This window comes from Corvus cornix, chromosome 1A (assembly GCF_000738735.6).
Source record: "Corvus cornix cornix isolate S_Up_H32 chromosome 1A, ASM73873v5, whole genome shotgun sequence".
Taxonomy (NCBI): domain Eukaryota; kingdom Metazoa; phylum Chordata; class Aves; order Passeriformes; family Corvidae; genus Corvus; species Corvus cornix.
In genome coordinates this window covers 39,080-57,303 of record NC_047057.1, presented here as the reverse complement: position 1 = coordinate 57,303, position 18,224 = coordinate 39,080, and the positions used below count along the sequence as shown (strand labels likewise).

General features: G+C 45.0%; 1 protein-coding gene across 2 annotated transcripts in view; it reads right to left on the bottom strand.

The window, feature by feature from the left end:
• Window positions 1-17,530, bottom strand: part of GOLGB1 (golgin B1) — a 40,582-nt gene extending 23,052 nt beyond the window's left edge. The window contains exons 1-11 of one of the 2 annotated variants that reach the window (XM_039570377.1): window positions 17,356-17,530; window positions 14,146-14,279; window positions 12,058-12,154; window positions 11,289-11,441; window positions 10,387-10,539; window positions 6,579-6,731; window positions 5,535-5,657; window positions 4,993-5,106; window positions 2,876-3,287; window positions 2,130-2,221; window positions 1,723-1,819 (exon numbers count right to left, since the gene is read on the bottom strand). In XM_039570377.1, the coding sequence (XP_039426311.1) occupies window positions 1,723-1,819; window positions 2,130-2,221; window positions 2,876-3,287; window positions 4,993-5,106; window positions 5,535-5,657; window positions 6,579-6,731; window positions 10,387-10,539; window positions 11,289-11,441; window positions 12,058-12,147 (1,387 nt within the window). In that variant the 5' untranslated portion in view covers window positions 12,148-12,154; window positions 14,146-14,279; window positions 17,356-17,530. The remainder of the gene's footprint in view (window positions 1-1,722; window positions 1,820-2,129; window positions 2,222-2,875; window positions 3,288-4,992; window positions 5,107-5,534; window positions 5,658-6,578; window positions 6,732-10,386; window positions 10,540-11,288; window positions 11,442-12,057; window positions 12,155-14,145; window positions 14,280-17,355) is intronic. The other variant, XM_039570376.1, reaches the window with a different exon arrangement.
• Between the last annotated feature and the right edge of the window lie 694 nt (window positions 17,531-18,224).

Below are 18,224 nucleotides of genomic sequence, written 5' to 3'. Positions count from 1 at the left end.
CTAAACATGCATTGGGAAGGATGTTTTAAGTAACATGATAATAAAGCTCTGAGTCACTGCATTTTTCAGGTGGAATTCCTTTCAGTAGAGGGAGGAGATGCTTTTTAAGAAAGCTGATTAAAGTTTTCCAGGTGCATTTTGGATGTACTCAATTGTAACTTGGGGCATGATATCAGATCGAAAGCTGGATTTCTGTAAGGCCTTTGATATGGTCTCCCCAACACCCTTGCTACTAAATTGCTGAGATACGGGTTTCGCAGGTGGACTGTTAGGTGGGGTAAGGAACTGGCTGCATGCAAAGAGTTGCAGTCAATGGCTCAGCATCCAAGTGGAAACCAGGTCCCACAAAAGTCCATACTGGGACCGGTACTATTTAGTGCCTTAACTGCTGACAGAGACAGCTGGATGGAGTGCACCCTCAGCACACCTGCAGGTGACACCAAGCTGAGCAGCTGATTTTGCTGGAGAGATGTGATGCCATCCAGAAGGACCTGGACAAGCCTGAGGAATGCAGCCATGCGGCCTTGTGCAGAGCAAGGTTTAATAAGGCCAAGTGCAAGACCCTACACCTGGGCTGGGGCAATCCCCAGTATCAGCACAGATTGTGGGCTGAATGGATTGAAAACAGGCTACAGAGGATGACTTTGGGATTCTGGTAAAGTAAAAATTGGACAGGAGCTGGCAGTGTGTGCCTGCAGGCCAGAAGGCCAACCTTATCCTGGGCTGCACCAAAAGAGGCGTGGGCAGCAGGTTGAGGGAGACAATTCTCACCCTCTTCTCTGCTTTTGTGAGACCCCACTCAGAGCACTGTTTCCAGTTCTGGGGTTCCCCTGTACAAGACAGACGTGAATCTGTTGGAGTGAGCCCAGAAGAAAACATAAAAATCATCAGAGGGCTGGAACATGTCTCCAGTGAAGAAAGGCTGAGAGAGCTGTGGTTGTTCAGCCTGGAGAAGAAAGGCTCCAGGGAGGCCTTACCACACCCTTTCAAGAGGGCTGCTTCTCTCTGCGTTGCCCAGAGAAGCTGCCAGTTGGCCCATCATTGGACATGTTCAAGGTCAAGTTGGATGGGGCTCTGAGCAACCTGACATGGTGAAGGATATCCCTGCTCACGGCAGAAGTGATGGACCAGATGATCTTTACGACTTCCTTCCAACCCAAACCATGCCATGATTCTAAACAATGTCTTGAAGTCCATTAAAGACCTGCATCTCTGAGATTGTGGACCAAAAAAAGAGAAAGATGATGTTCTAGGACTGTAGGAATCTGGTTTATTGGTGATTATTCCCCCACCAGGATTCTTATGAAGAGCTTCTATCTTTGAATGACAGGAAGCAAAAGGAATCTATTTCTCAGAAATCAAGACAGCCTACTGTCATAGTGCACCAGACCCTAAAGGAAACACCAGAGAATCCATTGTTTTATAGTACAATTCCAATAGAGTTGTGGTATTGCTGCTACCAGTCTACATGACCAGACACTCAAAACCAATGTAATTGTCTGGGGTTTTTTTTTATATGTGGCATATATACAGGCCCCTTGCTGTTACAGCAAAAGCTATCAAAAATACTCCCCCCCTCCACCAAAGTACCACCTGCAGATTGTCAGTATTTTGTACCTGGGAAAGCTACCATTTCAACTATATCTTATTTTGTACAAACTAATTCTGGAATGATTCTTAAATAGATTAAGAATATTAAAATAGGTAAGGTAATCATACAACCTTCTGTCTCCTGTCTTTCCAAGTTTTCTGTGGGTAGGAATGAAGTCTCATTCTGGTCTTCCTGATCTATTATTTTTTCCTGTGAGGTTGATTCATCCTGTTTAAACAGGATGGAGAGGAGAAAGATAAATTTTAATACAGTTTATAAATACATATTAGTCTTTGATCATTTGGTTAACTTAAAAAAAAAAAAAAAAATCAATTGGCAACTTCTAAATTACTCAAATTGACTTCTACTTCTTTCCAGGCTTCTATAGTCATAACATGCCTGCCCATCAGCTGAGAGAACTAATTAAAGCCTTTCTCAGGCAATGCATGATAAAAAAAAGGAATTATAGACATTTATTTTGACTTCAGTTCCTAAATATAGTGGAAAAATTAATGAGAATCATTTGAAAATATCATACGTGCTGCTTCGGTTCAGAGAGTTGCACTTGTGACTGGGATTTCAGCTCATCCTGATAGCAGACAAATTCTTCAGATTTCTGTACAAGTTCATCTGACAGAAGGGAAAAAGCGGAGTTAAGATGTGTTCTTGTCTTTTTTGCCAAACTACACCCATTTTACACACGTGCACAATAGTTTATGAAATCCCTTATCTCTTAGTCCCTGCGTCAGCTTTGGGCCATAAAGAAGCTGGAAGAAAATCAATTTGAAATAAGAGCTTGAGGCAAGATCAATGTCATTATTTCTAACACGGGTCTATGGGGAAAATAGTAGTTTGCTTTTCTTGGTTGTTTTATTTATAATTTCAGTAGAAATTCAGACTGTGAAGAACATGGCACATCTAAAAAGGACTTACATAAGTTGATGGAAAAAAACCAACAAATCAATAAAATCAATTAAGAAATACATCCAGCTCAAGAAATCCGTAAGCCTCAAAAGACTAGAGGCTGGGACAGTACACAAGCAAAGCACCACATAAGCTGCCCCACACTTCTGATCCTCTTGCAGCTGCCAAAGACAGAAGGGTAGGATCGAATTGGACCCCCTTAGCTTGAGGCAGCACCACCCCTCCTATGCTCTTGTTCAATTAGGAATTGTTATACCAGCCATTCCTATGAGCTGTTACAAAAACAAAGCCGAAGAGAAGGCGACCAGTGATACTCAGGCTCCTGAGAACCTGCTCCACCTAAGCGCCACGCTTGCTCACCCAGTGCTCCATGTGTTGTAGCTCCATGTTCCACAGATCGCACCAAGAGCTGGCCAATGTCCTTTTTCGGCTGGTCCTTCTCAGCTCTAAGGGCCGCACGGTCACATTGCAGCTCTTGCTCAGACACCATAAGGCAACTGCTCAGATGGCTTTTGTCTTCCACCTCCAGCCTGTGTTCCTGTTCCAGGTCTTTATACTTCACCTCTAGTTCAGCTTGTGCTCTTCTTGCCTCCTCCAGCTGTTCTGAGAGACGCTGCACCTCCTCTTGCAAGCGATGGGAAGACAGCTTCCTCTCAGCTAGTTCCAGCTCCATCTTCTCCCTGAGATCCTGAGACCTTTGTCGCTCCGCATCTAGCGCATCCCTCATGGAGCTTAGATCCACTTCCATCTTCTGGCACTGATCTAGGAGTGTCTGTAAAGTGATACAGAAATTAATTTCTCTCTCAGCTAGTTAAATACCTTGAAAAAGCAAAGCACCTGAACTATATTTTAAGGTTTTCATTCAATCCTTTTAAAATACCTGAGTAGCAGAAGGGAGGAAACAAACATGTCAGAAATTTCAATTTATTAGAAAGAAACTGCCCCACTATTTGGAGATTGCAAGAAAGCAATGCTGGGAGAAACAACTCATCATTGTGGTAAAGAAAAGGTAAGTCTTGATTTAGAGGAGGGGAATTTAGAGGAAAGAACCAATAGAACAGTGGCCAGGAATTCTCTTTTAGAAGAAAGCAAACATTCCAAAAAGGGGAGGAAGGGCTACAACAAATGAGGGAGAACTCAACAATTACAGAGTAGAATTAAAAAAGAACAGAACCAAAGTGTGTATGTGAAAGGGGAATGCTGAAATATGAATCTGGTGGTAACAGAGGGCTCCACACAGTACCCACTACTTTAAGGAAGATCTCAGAAGGCTGGTCGACACTGACCAGAGATTAAAGGCGACCATGAGACAGAAACAGACCTTACACTTGCCCAAGCTCCTGTTGTCAAACTTCCTCCTCTTGGAGCTGTGGATGGTCAGCATAGCTAATTTCAGAAGGAGTATGATGAGGAGCTCCTTTTACTTTATGGGTAGAAAGAGAAGCTTCAGCTACATGGCCTCAAGTTTGTACCTATACCAGGTTGCCTTCAGACCACAGAATGTATGAGGGAAGTCAAAGACACTGAGGAGGAGTCAAGGAATCCCAACAACCATGTCATGAAGATATCCACGCCACCACCCCATGCCACACCCTGCTGAGCAATGCAGTCTCAGTAGTGAGCACAAGTCAGCTCACTGAGGCTCTTTACCTCTTCCTGGTAGTAAGAGGACCCACCATTGTGCCTGGCTGGGACACAGAGGAAAAGAAAATATGTGGGGCACAAGTGTGTAAAAATTATCAAAGTGAGGTTCAGAATTAGACTAGCTGGAGATCATGCAGCCTACAAATATGAGACTGATTCAGTGTAAGTCTCTTCTAAAGGGATGGAGAATTTTCAGAAGTTCAGATATTGGAAAAACTCACCCTCTATATCTGCAAACCAACCTTTTAAGAGGTAGTGTACTTAATTCTGTCTCAAGAAGCACATGTATATACAGTCATGTATGCACAGACTGGATCTTGTCCTCTTCACACTTCGAACTGATGAAGTGGGAGCCAATCCCACTCCACGAATTGTGTCAATCACCATATAAGCAAGTTCTCAGCAAGACATACCAAATATCTGTTTCTGCTCTGATCTGGCCTGGACACTGCAGTCCAGAAACACTGAGGCTTCAGCAGCACCATGTTAGGCACTTCTGCTTTTGGCAAAGGCTTGTGTATTTGGCTTTGAAAGTACAGTCAGCAGGATGGATATGGATAGATGTAGATCCTGTCCACTTGCCCAGGACCTGGATCACTAGAGCTGGCAGCTGCAGCACCCCATTGTCTGGCTGTACCTGCTGTAAGCTGTGCACACAGAGCTGCAGCTCTAACACCTGACCTGAGGGAGGCCCCAGCTGATTTCATGACAGAAACCTGATGCCAAAATAAACCTAATCTGGTAACTTCCGAGCTACTGACAAAGGCCCCACCCACCACACACACACACACACACACACACAGAGTAAAGCAATAAAAAGCATGACCAGGTACCTGGTTTTGTTTTTCAGCAGTGTGTAACTCCTGCTGCAGCAATTCTACCTCCCGAGTTCGTCCTAACAGAGCTGCTTCCTGCTCCTCGAGCTTTCTCTGCAGTGCACACAGGTTCTGTGAGAGAGACAAGGCTGTTCCATAATTGGGGAGGCTAATGCAAGTTTAGATTCCCAGGTTTCATTGATATAGCTCGTTTTTGTAACACGGTTACTTTAATAGCCTGAATTACTTCATTTTTGTTGACACCAATTCTGAAGCCCTGGTGCAGTAGGATGAGCTCACACTGCTTCATGAACAGGGAACTGGAGCACAATAATTTAATACTTTTTTCAACTGTTGTTCTCTTCAACTGATAGCAAACCAGCAGATTTAAGCTAGGACTCAAAGTCCCAACTAGCATTCCAAAAAACTCCAAACAACCACAGCCTCTTCCTTCTTATCCCTTCTGAGTTACTTTAATGAGAACTGTTCTTTCAGGGTGTCTTCTGGTAAAATTCCTTTTCCTTCCTCCTCCCATGATATGATTATTATATCAAATATACCTGTTGCATCTCTACTTCCAGATCTGACTTGACAACCATCTTGAGTAATTCAGCTTGATGCTGCTTCACATGCTCTTCCAAGAGAGCTTCCTTCTCCTGAATCACTTCCTGCAGGGAACTCAGCTGAAAACATATGCCACAAAATAAAAACAAACCAACAAGGTTATGGACCCGACAGACACAGGCTTGCTTTCAACATGCATCAGCATATTGTGTGTGTGATGGAGTGTTCAGCTTGACAACCCTACACATCACCTTGGTCAAATGGTATTTTTACCTAGTGTCTTTATACTACCAATATTTGTATAATAACAGATAGTATTTCAGATCTCAGAAAGCAAAAAGTATAGAATTTCATCTACAAAGATGAAGAATTAGTATATAACTAACAGTTCATAAAACTTCTGGGGTTTTAATTGTATGGGATGCAGCCCAATTCACAGTTCAAAAGCTAAACCTGCAATTCAGAGTATTAACAAAAATCTTGCCATAAATAACTACAATGTAACATTAAAGCTGTGACCTTCTGTGATAAGCAGCTGCCCTGCACACCTACAGCAGAACACAGACAGGCGATGGCAGGCCTGGCAGCTGGAAGAACACTCTACCCCAGCTATTGCAAAACCCATCACAGAACAGCAAGGGCAGACAGGGAAGAACCCAAATTCTGTCTCAGAGGAAGGTACACACCCTATCCAGACCCTTCCAGACACTGTTTCCCCCCTCCCCAGAGAGCCATCAGTCCCACTGTCCAAGGGTGAAATCCATCCTTCACCTGCAGAGCACCTTTTGCACCAAGGGTGGCTCTGGCCTGGGGGTAGAGGAAGGGGGGCAGGTGAAGATCAGGTGGGGATTGTGATGTTTAGAGGAGGAACCAAAGGCAGTGAAATTGACGGACCTGGGTGATTTGAGGAGGAACAAAACTGAAAAAACTGAGGTAAGGGAGTTGAAGACCAGCTGTGTAAGTACTGTTCTATTCTATCATACTAGTCTAAGCAGTGAGGTGGGAAACACAAACTGATGAACAGAAAAAAAATTCTGTACCTGTGCTGCATACTTGATTTCAGCATCTTTCAGATTCACTTTGGCTACAGCCAGCTGTTTCTTCAGGTCCTGAACAGTCTCCTCTTGCTCCCTGAGCTGCTCTTTCAGTACTTCCACTTCCTCTCTGTGCCCTTCACTTGAATTTTCGTTTTTCTGACATTTCAAGAGGAAACAAGTGGGAAAAAGAGAAATAGGGGAAGGTAAACTTATCAGTATTACTGGTTAATAAGTTAAATAAATTAATTAATTTTTAAAAAGATACTAGAATGCTACTGCACTCGACTCCTAATCAGATGCTGATTTTTGCTACATTGCTTCATTTCTTAACTTCACATTTCTTTTGTTTCTTTAAATGAAGTTGTCCTATATTAAGTAACTATTTTCTCTATTTTTGTGTAGATATGCACAAGACACCTTTAATTAGGAAGTGTCAAAGCACTTGGAACAGCTAACAGTCCATGACTGCTCACTATATAAACTAAGGCAAATTAGATTATTAAATACATTATAATACATAATTTATTATATGACTACCCTGATTTGTGAGGCTTTTTAACATCACATCTTTCTCTAATACCCGAAATAAAAACATTTTAAAATTAGCTATAGAAGAGTATTCTCCATGTGACAAAGGGGTAGACATTCTAGACTATAGAAAATGCCCATGGAAATCTCTTTAGACTACAGGATTAATAGCAATGAACTTATTAGATATCAGCAAAGAGAACAGGCAAACAATTACCAGTTCTACTCCACTCTGAAGCACTTTAATCCTCTGCTTATGACCATGAAATGTAAACAACATTTCACATAAAATGTGCTTAGGCTGTGTCTACTCAGACAACCCAGCACACTACACCTGCACTCTTCTCTCTGTCTCTCAACCACCTGGGTGAAGGCAGGCCCCTGAACCCACAGCTGTGCTTCACACCTGGGTCAGGGCAGGTCCCTCACACCACCCATCACTGAGCAGACAAACCCATTCCACATTCTCATCTCAGCACTTCCAGCTACTGTGAGCACTCAGTGATGGGTATTTTGTACTGAATATATAGAAAATGCATCTCTTTTATTTGTGACAGGTATTTGGTCAAATACCACCAATAACAGGAATTCTACAGAGTATTTATGTCCTTAAGCCCATCCTGAAAAAATGATGGAGGCTTTTAGAAGTACTTATGAATCAGTGTAATAAGAATAAGATGCTACTGTTCCTCAAAAGATGTTTCACCTACAGAGAAGGTCTTTGGCAGGAAGTAGAACAGACAAGGAAGCTTCAACTGTGCTTAAGTTTAGAAATAGAACAGGACAGAAAAATAAAGATCAGAAATGCAGGAAGCTCTAAGAAGCCAGGGATATACATAACTTATAAGACTGGGGCAGAGGAGTTGCTGGGGGGAAGACGGGTGGACTAGTTTGCTTACTTGTAATTAGCTCTCAGGATTGACATTTACAGTCGGATTTGGAAAAGCCTCTTACACTGGCCATTACACAGAGTGCCACAATTAAGAACAGTAGCACAGCCATAAAGTTCCCAGAGCTCAAGCTCTTAAATATTATGTTTTTACAGAATATATAAACTCTTATATCTGAACATAATTTATCTTTACCCACTCTAAAAGTTTGAGAGGAGCCTCAATTGTTCTGTATACAAATACTATCTGATAGAAAGAGATAAGCTGATATTTCCATTCTTCTCAAAATAAAGCACTCTGCTAAAAGCCCAGGAAGCAACAGTACTAATTAGATATTCAAAATACAGCCTTCCCATAGGACCCACATCATAGAGAGGAAAAAAATCCAGCCCTTTGCTAATGTTCAATACTTCAGCACAACATGCAACCCTAACCTAGAATTTTCACCTTCAAATGGCAGTGTAACTGTCTAGGAGATACCCCCATTACTCAAGACAGCATCTACTTGGAGAAATAAGTGTAAATAAAGTACTTTGTAGCTTCTCAGTAGGTCTAACCTTGCAAGAAAGAAGCTAGTGGTTTCTGGGTCAAATACGTAGCATTGCAGATAACTGCCCTACCATAATTTCACTCAAACTATGTTCTAACCCAAACCAAATAAGGCAGTGGTCCATACCATGTCCACTGGAGACTGTCTCAAGCCCTCATTCCTCTAATTAGAAGGCCATTTTTCTTAATGACTAATTTACATTCATCCATTCACCTGCATTATCCTTTAACAGTTCTCCCACCTTCTTGGTGCTCACCTTCCTCATACAACTGTAGAAAAAAAAAGACATTTCCTCTCTGACTTTGCTTGACTAAATAACCAAGCTATTTGAGTGTCTCCCAAGCGCAGCTGCTAACACGATGGGACAACAGAAAGTCTCTTGCTGGCTCTCAGAATTTCTCTTTCCCGATTCCAAGTGAGCAGAACATGACAACACTCCACACAAGGCCTTGCCACTCTCAGTGGAATAGCTAGAACGGTATGCAAAAAAAGATAAGGCCTCTTTTTCAAATCGATGTTGCACCAATTAACTGATGATAAGCTTTCTCTCATTTTGCCTTCTTCAACTGGTAAACTTGAATTTTGAAGCAAGAACACTCACCAGTCTTCAACAGCAAGTCTACACAAACTCATGTAACAGCACATGACTGTTACACACACATGCTGCACATAGGTAAGCTAAAAAGAGCCTCAGCACCAGCACAGCCATGTCAATTGACACAGCTGAACAGCCTCCATGGTCTCCACTGGCCTCTGCAGCCAGGGAATATTGTCCATGACCTTGCAGTATACAGTGTCATGACACCAGAAATGCTCAATCATACGCTTGTTAAATTTTATTTTATTTTTCTATTAGCTCAATCCTTGAGATCATCCAATTCTTCATGTATGAAACCAGATGGTGCTTTGCATTGAGAAGGATTTTCAAGTTGGTATTGGGAATTACAGAAGCACATTTCTATGATTTTATGATGCTCCTAATCAAAGATAGTCAGCACAAGTCACAGAACCAATCTTCGCTTTGTTAGTAGTCACCTCTCATCTGACAGCTCTCACATGCACCTTTTATTGTTTCCTATAATATTTTAATATTTTTTTCAATGTCTGAAATAACCTTTATGTTCTCTGGTTTAATGAACATCATCTGATGTCTGGAAACCATTTTGGACTTATATCCCATCTCCCTTGTGTAATATTACCAACTTTTTAAAGAAAACATTGTTCTGCTGATCACATAGTTAAGTTTTCAAAAATTACCAGCTCCAATGGGAGCTTCTGGTCAGTAGCTAACAGCCTCTTTAATGTCTTCATAGAGGATACTTTCCCCTCAGTTTTTACGTAGTGTTACACAATTATGGTTTGTCAACCATAAAACTTTATGATGGCTCAGGAAGCTACATGACTGGAAGAAATATATATATTTTTTTTATATATATTTAAGTTGCTGCCTTCCAGTTTCAATGACCTCCTTACCGCTTCATTCTTGTACTCCAGCCAACTTTTGCTGCACTGCCCCGACAGGTAACATTTTGAAACTCTAAGCTCAGACAGACACACAGTTTCTACAGGAAAGACCTTGGCTACAATGGATTACCAAAGTTATGCAAAGGGAAACTAGCCGCTGCCCTTGAAGAGATCAAGTTGAGCAGTCCAAGGGTATCTGCAGTACAAGGAGCTAGACAGACAGGCTTCCTACAGCACAGGCATAGACATCCTTACTGGAACTGTGAACATCCTGCTAATAAGACAAATAGGCCCTGCTGGCTCACTGTGACCTGAAACATCAGGCAGTACCAGGTTATCAATAGAAGCCACATCTTTTAAGCAGCCCCATTCTCCCAACCTTGGGATACTCCAGCTCTTCTGCTAAGGCCTGTGTAGGCAGTGGTGATCCTCTCTCTGTCAGCTCCTCGATGCGTTTGTTCAGAGAGGCCAGTTTGGCTTTGGCTTGAAGTTTAAGCTTCATCAGCTTCGCATCTGCAGCCTCTCGCTCTTTCTGAAAGAGAAGGACACAAACTGACTGCACCTCAGGCTCCAGTGCTGTCACCCAAGAAGCATCACTTTGAAAAGCTACACAACTTGTCAGTCTGCCATACTCTGTTTAACCCTGCCTCCCCAGTAACAGCACTATTAAAAACACATCTGCAAAACAAATTTGTTCTGAAACACTGCACATACCAAAATTGTAGCTTCTACCCCAGCACTTCCTTTCAAGGGACAGAGCACTCAGGGACTTCACCCAGCAGTGAATACAAACTCAGTTTGACTTCCTCTGCTATATGCAGTCCCTCAGAACTATCTCAAGTAACCGCACTACCACCATACCACAGGGTAGGCAACACAAACCTTCGGGAATGTGCCATAAAACCACTGGACTAGCGGATGAGTGCAGCACAGGCTACTCTGTATCAAACACCCTGAAGCAGGGAAAGAACAACCTCACACAAGGTGTCAGTATTTATTAAGAGCCCCTGGGAATCTGCATGGACCTCAAAGAGCTCTGAGACAAAATGCTGGGTAACTTGGATGTTAACTTATTTACTCTAGACTAAATTAACCCAATCAAACTAACAGAAGATATCCTGCATCTCTTGGATTAGGGTCCATTCTTCAAATTCCAATAATTCCCTGGAACTGATGCCATTCATCAAGCAGGTATCTCATGTTCAAAAAAAACCAGAGACTGGCTTGCACAGAAAACTGCAGCAGCATTTTATTCTCAGCCCCCAGAGAAAGAAATGGTACCTTGAGTACAGTTTCTTTTTCCTGGAGCAGAGCATCCTTTTCTCGAATCAAATCCTTCAGCTGAACAACTAGCTTTTCTGTTTGGGCTAGGCGCTCCAACAGCTCCTCAGGTGCCTCCTCCATGCTCTCTGCTTCTGACTCCAAAGCTTGTACCTGAAACAACAAAATTAGTGCTCTGAAGGAAAAAACTATGAACAGCTGGCAGCGGAGCATCCGCACGGTATCTCCAGCTCCACTCCTAAATGCTGCGTTCTGCCCCCTGCAGGCATTTCATGGAGCCTGCAGGAATACACAGATGAAACCAGGAGGAAAGCTCAGAGAACTCACGAGCCAATACACAAAAACAAAGAGTACCTTGCTGACCACCACATGAACAAATCTAAAACGAGAGGCATCCTCACACACTATCCACTGTCTCAATACCAAAGGGCAGCACAGAGATGAAGCCTCCCACTGTCACCCAACCACACAGAGCTTCCCTTTCTGCTACACACAATCACTAGTACTCTTAAGAGTCTTTCTTCACCCTAATTCCAGTTTGTTTCCTAGGATCACCTTGAGATGTGGAAACTGAAGAGATTATGGTCTGCCCAACAGAAATGCTGACTTAAGAGGTGAGGAGTAGGAGAAAAGCAGAGTGGAATGACAGTTCAGTCTAGTGCTCAGCAAGGAAGAAGCAGGAGACAGTTCTCACTGCAGTATAATGAACCACACCCCCCAAACTAATTGTCAGTAAGGTTTGAAAGTCTTTAGATAACACTGTACTTACAGCAATAGATGGTTCAGTAACTGCATCTCCATCCTCCCCAGACAGTTCTTGTAAAACAGTACTTGCTAAACCTGACAAACGGCTCAGCATCTTGAGCCTAAAACAAAACCAAGAGTCAAAATACAGTTCCAGAGTCAAAACTGCTATGAAGAATAAGCTCCATCATGCTGATCTGTAATGTTACAACAGTTGGTGACCAGGCTTGCAGGGAATTTGTCTCCTTTGCCAAGAGAGACAAGTCAAAGTAAAACCTCAGGAAAAAAAAAAAGGTCACGTTAACAGGAGCAGCCGGACCCTCTGAACATTAAAGCAGAGGATGTGCTGGTGTCAAGACAGACAAAGATTCCTTCACTGCTCTACATGTAAATACATTTTTATACCAGATGCCAAGTCATCCTCATAGTTCACTCTTGATCTTTCTTAACAATGACATTACAGAACCATGATCTGTTCAGTTCACTGAAAAGAAAGGTGATTGTTAAATGAAGTAATTTCTCTACAGGCCAAACATGGCCTGTAACAAAATCAGCCTTCTGCTAATAAGTAGTGGAAATAATGGACCGAGCCTTGAAGTTTGCTAAAAGATGCAAGTGTGTCGCATTAGAGAGATGATGAGATCTCCGCATGTCACATACGGGACGGGACAGGACCTTGACATAGGGGAATAATCTGGAGAGGACATATATTCTCTGGCTGCTGCTTAGCATACCTTTTTTCCTTTCCTTGAAATTCAGGAGCCAAACTAATCCAGCAAATGGAAGTGAAGAGCCGAAAAACACGCAACAGTACCAGCAAGCAACATATAACTTGTCATTTCGGGGAGAGCAGCAAATTAAATTCTCTGTTATTAACTAAGACAATGGGATGCACTCCATATCAGTAAATTCATCAAATTTGAATGAGCCTTTGATAAGTCAAAGTATAGAGTTGCCAACCAGAAGGATATCAACAGGCTGGAGAAATAGATGGATAGAAACATCGTGAAGCTCACGAAAGGCAGAAGCCTATGCCTGGGATGGGAAAAGCATGAGTGGTACAGGCTAAGGAGCAACTGGCTGTACAACTGTGATGCAGAAGACAAGCTTGAAGTGTACGGTGGCCAAGCTTGGCACAAGCCACCAGTGCACTCACAGCAAAGGTCAGGTGTATACTGAGCTGTATTGGTAGGACTGCAGGCAGCAATTATTCCTTCCTCTCTATTCACACCTATAAGACTTCATTTGAAGTAGAGTGGCCACTTCCAAAATACTGAATCAAGTACAGCAGACAGCCCCCAGGATGACTGGGGTTTGGGCTACAAGGCATATAGAGAGTATAAGAATGCTGGGCTTGTTCAGCCCTGAGAACAGCAGGTGAAGAGTGGGATACAATTGCTGTCCTCCCTACAACCACCTATAAGGGAGCTAAAGACAGAGCCACACTCCTCTTATGAGGTCCACATCAGATGGACATGAGGCAGAGGACACAAGTCGTAGCACAAGCAATTTCAATCAGGGAAAAAAATGCACAGGGAAGATGTTAAAATACTGTATTAGGCTCATAGCAACCTGATCTGATTTTTGATGTTAGACAAGCTAAGAGCAAAGTATTTGACCAACTGAACTCCCAAAATCCCTTAAGAACCACAGAATCATCATTCTAGTATTCTATAAAAAGAGGTCACATGTGACATTTGACAACTCTGAACAGAAAGGCCCCGGAACGGTCCATGCCTGTAAGTGGCAAAACCATTTGAACAATTACAGAAGCTCCAGTAGTGCAAGCTGAAACTAGGCAAACTCTCATTAGCTATAAGATCAAGTTCACATTATTAAAATTATCTCCATCAAATGGAATCTTTTAATATGACAAGATGTCTCTGCCTCACTAAAAGTAGGCTTCTGAAGCTGGCTACACAGATTCCTGACCTCCTTTGTCTTACTAAGGAAATCTTTGGTCTTAGATTGCCACTTAAATGTGTGAAAATATTGACACTGGAGCGGAGCAGTGCACTATGTTTCTGCAGCAGCCACCTGATTTTGCAGAAGTAGAAAACATGACAATACACATCAGAGCCTCAATAGCAGAAAAGAGCATGTGTACACTCACCTGTTTTGTGCTCGAAGGAGCTCATGGGTTCTGCTGACTCAGTAGTAAGGCTTCCAAGGTAGAGCACTCACAAACGGGTCTTTCATGCCACTCCTTTTTATCTCTTGAGTACTGACAAGTTGCATGAACCAAGACTTTTGATGGAGAGAGAAGTGAAAAAGAACAAAAAGGGAAGAGGAAAATAAATTATTCAATAGTAAAGAAATAAGCCCATCCTTCATCGTACACGGTACACTCCAGGATTGTTCGTGAGTCACTTGCAATAAGTAGAAAAAGTGAAAAGTCTGCTCTGTTTGGGAACATGGATTTGCAGACATGCCCTGGTTTCTCACACTGCATAGCACAAGCTCAGTCTCTTCAGTCGATGGAATAAAACGCTCGAGCAGCAGTCGGTGTAGCAAAAAGACACGCAGCAAGAAGCCAGGCCTCAGACAGGCTCCTGCAAAGAACTCAAGGGGATGCAACTCCTCCAGAAACACAGTCAGAATGCCAGGATTTTTCACGTTCTGCAACAACACAACAGTCAATGAAACAAGTCCTGGTGCTTTGCTCACTTCTCAGCTGGTCCTGGGGGAGACTGAGGCATGGAATTCCAGAACAGTACAGCTTTACAGTTCCTGCTAGGGAGATTTCCTAGTTGACGACATCAACTGCTTACCAAGGTGGTAATATGAGATACTCATTTAGAGACCTGGAATGTCTGGAATCCATTATAAGAATAATAAAGTATTTATGGTTTTGTAAACCATCACTCCCACGATGCCCCAATGAGGAACCGAACCGGCTGTCTTGGCAGCGGTGCATTTTAGAAAACAGCCATCCAAATGCAAGAATGCCTCTTTCTAACTGTCTCCAATACTTGAAGAAGATGGATCTGATCTTCCAGCTGAGCATTAGGCCACAGCTTCTAAAGTCACAAATGCACAATATGTGGCTGGGACCAAGAGAACCAATAGATGAATTATTAGAAGAGGTATTAGAAATGTGAAAAATATTCAGAACCTAAGCACCTGCATGGGCCTCAGAACATATCTGCATGCTACAGGTATTAACAGTTTCAAGCATGCATACCTGGATTGAGAAAATATTCTTTGGCCTTTGCCCAGGTTGGCCACATTAACCTGATACTGCACGCAAGCTAATAAGCCTTGCTGGGTTTGGCTCACAGTTGGCCTTCCCAACATGCAAATAGAGGAACCATCTGCAGCTATTTGCACTGATGAGGACTTCAATAACCTGAACTCAAGTCTAAGAGATTCATGTCTTTTGAATTCACTTTTAATTTATATTCTCAGGTCAGCTGAATATGGCAAGGCATGTGAATGGGGAACAAAAAGTGATTCTACAACTCTATAAACAGAACAGGTTTGCTGTCTATGTAGAGGAAAGAGGGAAAAATGGGCCTAGGTGGGCCACTGCTCTGGACAGCATCCCTCAGAACACATCCCTGTAAAGCAGCACCGCAGAGAGAGGCTCGGAATTGCAGCAGACAACTGACCTAAGTCATCAATGCACCCTCATGACAAAGGCCAGCAGCATCCTGGGCTACATTAGGAGCACTGTCAGGAGGAAGGTGATCCTTCCTCTCTACTGCGTGCTAGCGAGGCCATGTCTGGAGTAATGCGTTCAGTTCTGGGCTCCCCAGAATAACAGGTAGGAACTTATTGGAGAAAATTCAGTGAAGGACAACAAATAAAAGGCTCAAGGAGAATCTTATCACAGAACCACAGACTGGCTGAAGTTAGGGGGTCATCTGGTCTAAGCTCCCTGCTCAAACAGGCCATCCAGAGCCAGGAGCCCAGGATCACTGTGCAGGCAGCTTCTGAATATCTCCAAGGATAGAGGCTTCACAACCTCCCTGGACAACCTGTGCCATTGCTCAGTAACCCACACAGTGAAAAAGCATTTCCTGATGATCGAGGTAATCTCCTCTGTCTCAGTTCATGCTCACAGCCACTCATCCTGTCACCAGACACCACTGTAAAGAGCCTGGCTCTGCTTTCTTTGAACTCTCCCTGAGAACAAACCCAGGAACAAGCATAACACAGCTTTAAATGCTGACCCAAAGCCAACAGTCTGCACAGAGGGTGGTGGCTGTCCTGTTCGTTAGCTTCAAGGACTTGTGGCAGGAATATCCTGGTGTTACACAATGCCAGCCAGTTACTTTCCCCACAAACAGAAAAGGACAGTTATTCTGTGTTTCACTGCCTCACCCCAATAAAGCAAACACTGCAGCTCTCAGAGGCAAGACTGCTGCTCTCCCAGACTCACACTGGCATATGGATTCCCATCTCTGTAATGAGCAGCAGAACACAAGGACTCTCGCTGTGCTCAGGCTGTGAGGCAGGATCCTCTACATTCTAGCTGTAGTGGAAAATAATTTTGATCAGCATTCCTATGACTAATGAACTTTTGCTGGGGAGACTTTACTTTGATCACTGGGACTACCAACAGTGATGTGGAGGAGGCGCCTTTCCTCTGAAATACACATCCCTGACTCAAACAGCCTAAGCCTGCTGCTAGTCTGCAGAGTCTGCAGTCAGCAGGGTGTAAATCCAGGCATTTCTATCCCTAGGTATCAGTCATAGCAAAGAAAGAACTGATAGTGTTTTTCCCTAATTTATTCTATTATAAGTTTATTGTACATAAACGAAGTTAATTCCTTGCATTTCCCTTCGTTTAAAACCAAACACGCATTAAAGGCACTGCTGCTGTACACAAGCCCTGGGCCAAACTTTGCATGCTGTGCAGAGGGGTTCCAAGAGAAACAAGGAGCGACAGGGAGCACTGGAGCGCCGTGCTGGGTTCCGGGAGCGGCGGCTCCTGCCGCCACAGGGGTGACGGGCAGCACCGACGGGCCCCAGCAGCCCCGCAGACTGCCCGGACCGCACGCCTCCGGCGGACCCCGCGGAGCGCGAACCTCCCCCGGCCGGACTGCGCTCCCGGTACCTGGGGGCACCGCCGGCAGCGTCCCACTGGCGGGGGGCGGGGAAGGGGGCTGGGCCGGGCCGCAAAGCCCGGAGCGAGAACAGAAGCCCGCCCCGGCCCATTGCCCCTTACGGCCCGGGCCCCAGGGAGCTGCGAACCCGTTCCGGCCCCGCAGGGCCACGAAAGGAGCCCAGCCGGCGACCGCCGCCGAGAGCCGGGCGGTAGAATCCTCGGACCGCACAGGGCAGCCGGACAGCACCGAGGGCGGGGGGAGGCACTGACCTGAAGCACGGCGGAGGGGTCAGCACCGAGGGGCGGCTCTAACCTGGCGACGAACTCCCGCCGACGCCGCTGCCACCACACCGCTCCCAGCGCCACCTCAGCACCGGAACGCGGCGCCACCGCTTCCGCCTCCGGCGGGGCCCCACCCCCCGGCCGGAGAAGAACCAACCAGCTACGGGGGCTGAAAGATAGACGGGGCCGCCAGGCAATCGCGACGGAGTAGCCGCCTTGGCGCCACGGCTGTCCTACAACATGGCACAAAGTCACCAATCCCGAGGACGCTTTGCGCTCCCGCCCAATAACAAGGCAGCGACCAATCAGTTGCGGCGTTTCGGGCCGGGCCGGGGGTTGGTGAGACAGAGGCTCGGACTGGGCGGTGGGGCCGGGGCCGGGGCCGGGGCCGGGGCCGGGGCCGGGGCCGGGGCCGGGGCCGGGGCCGGGGCCGGGGCCGGGGCCGGGGCCGACTCAGCCTCCCGCTTAGTCACTGCCGGGCAGAGCCCGAAGTGGTGCCCAGTGGTTTGGTCGGAACGTCCCTTTAAGGATGATCCAGTCCCGCCCCCCTGCCATAGGCACCTCCCACTAGGCCGGGTTGCTCCAACCCCCGTTCAACCCGGCCGTGAGAGCTTCCGGAGATGTCCAATCCGAGCCTGCCCTTGTGCACGTGGGCGCTGTTGTCCCTTGCTCTGGCGCAGCTCTTGGCATAAAAATAGTTTTCTGTCTTTCTTCTAACCTCCCTCTACATGCTGATAGGCTGCAATAAAGTCTCTCTGGAGCCTTCTCCAGGCTGAACACCCCCAGCTGTCCCAACCTGTCTCCAGAGCAGGGGGGCTCCAGCCCCTGGAGCATCTCCGTGGCCTTCCCTGGACCCG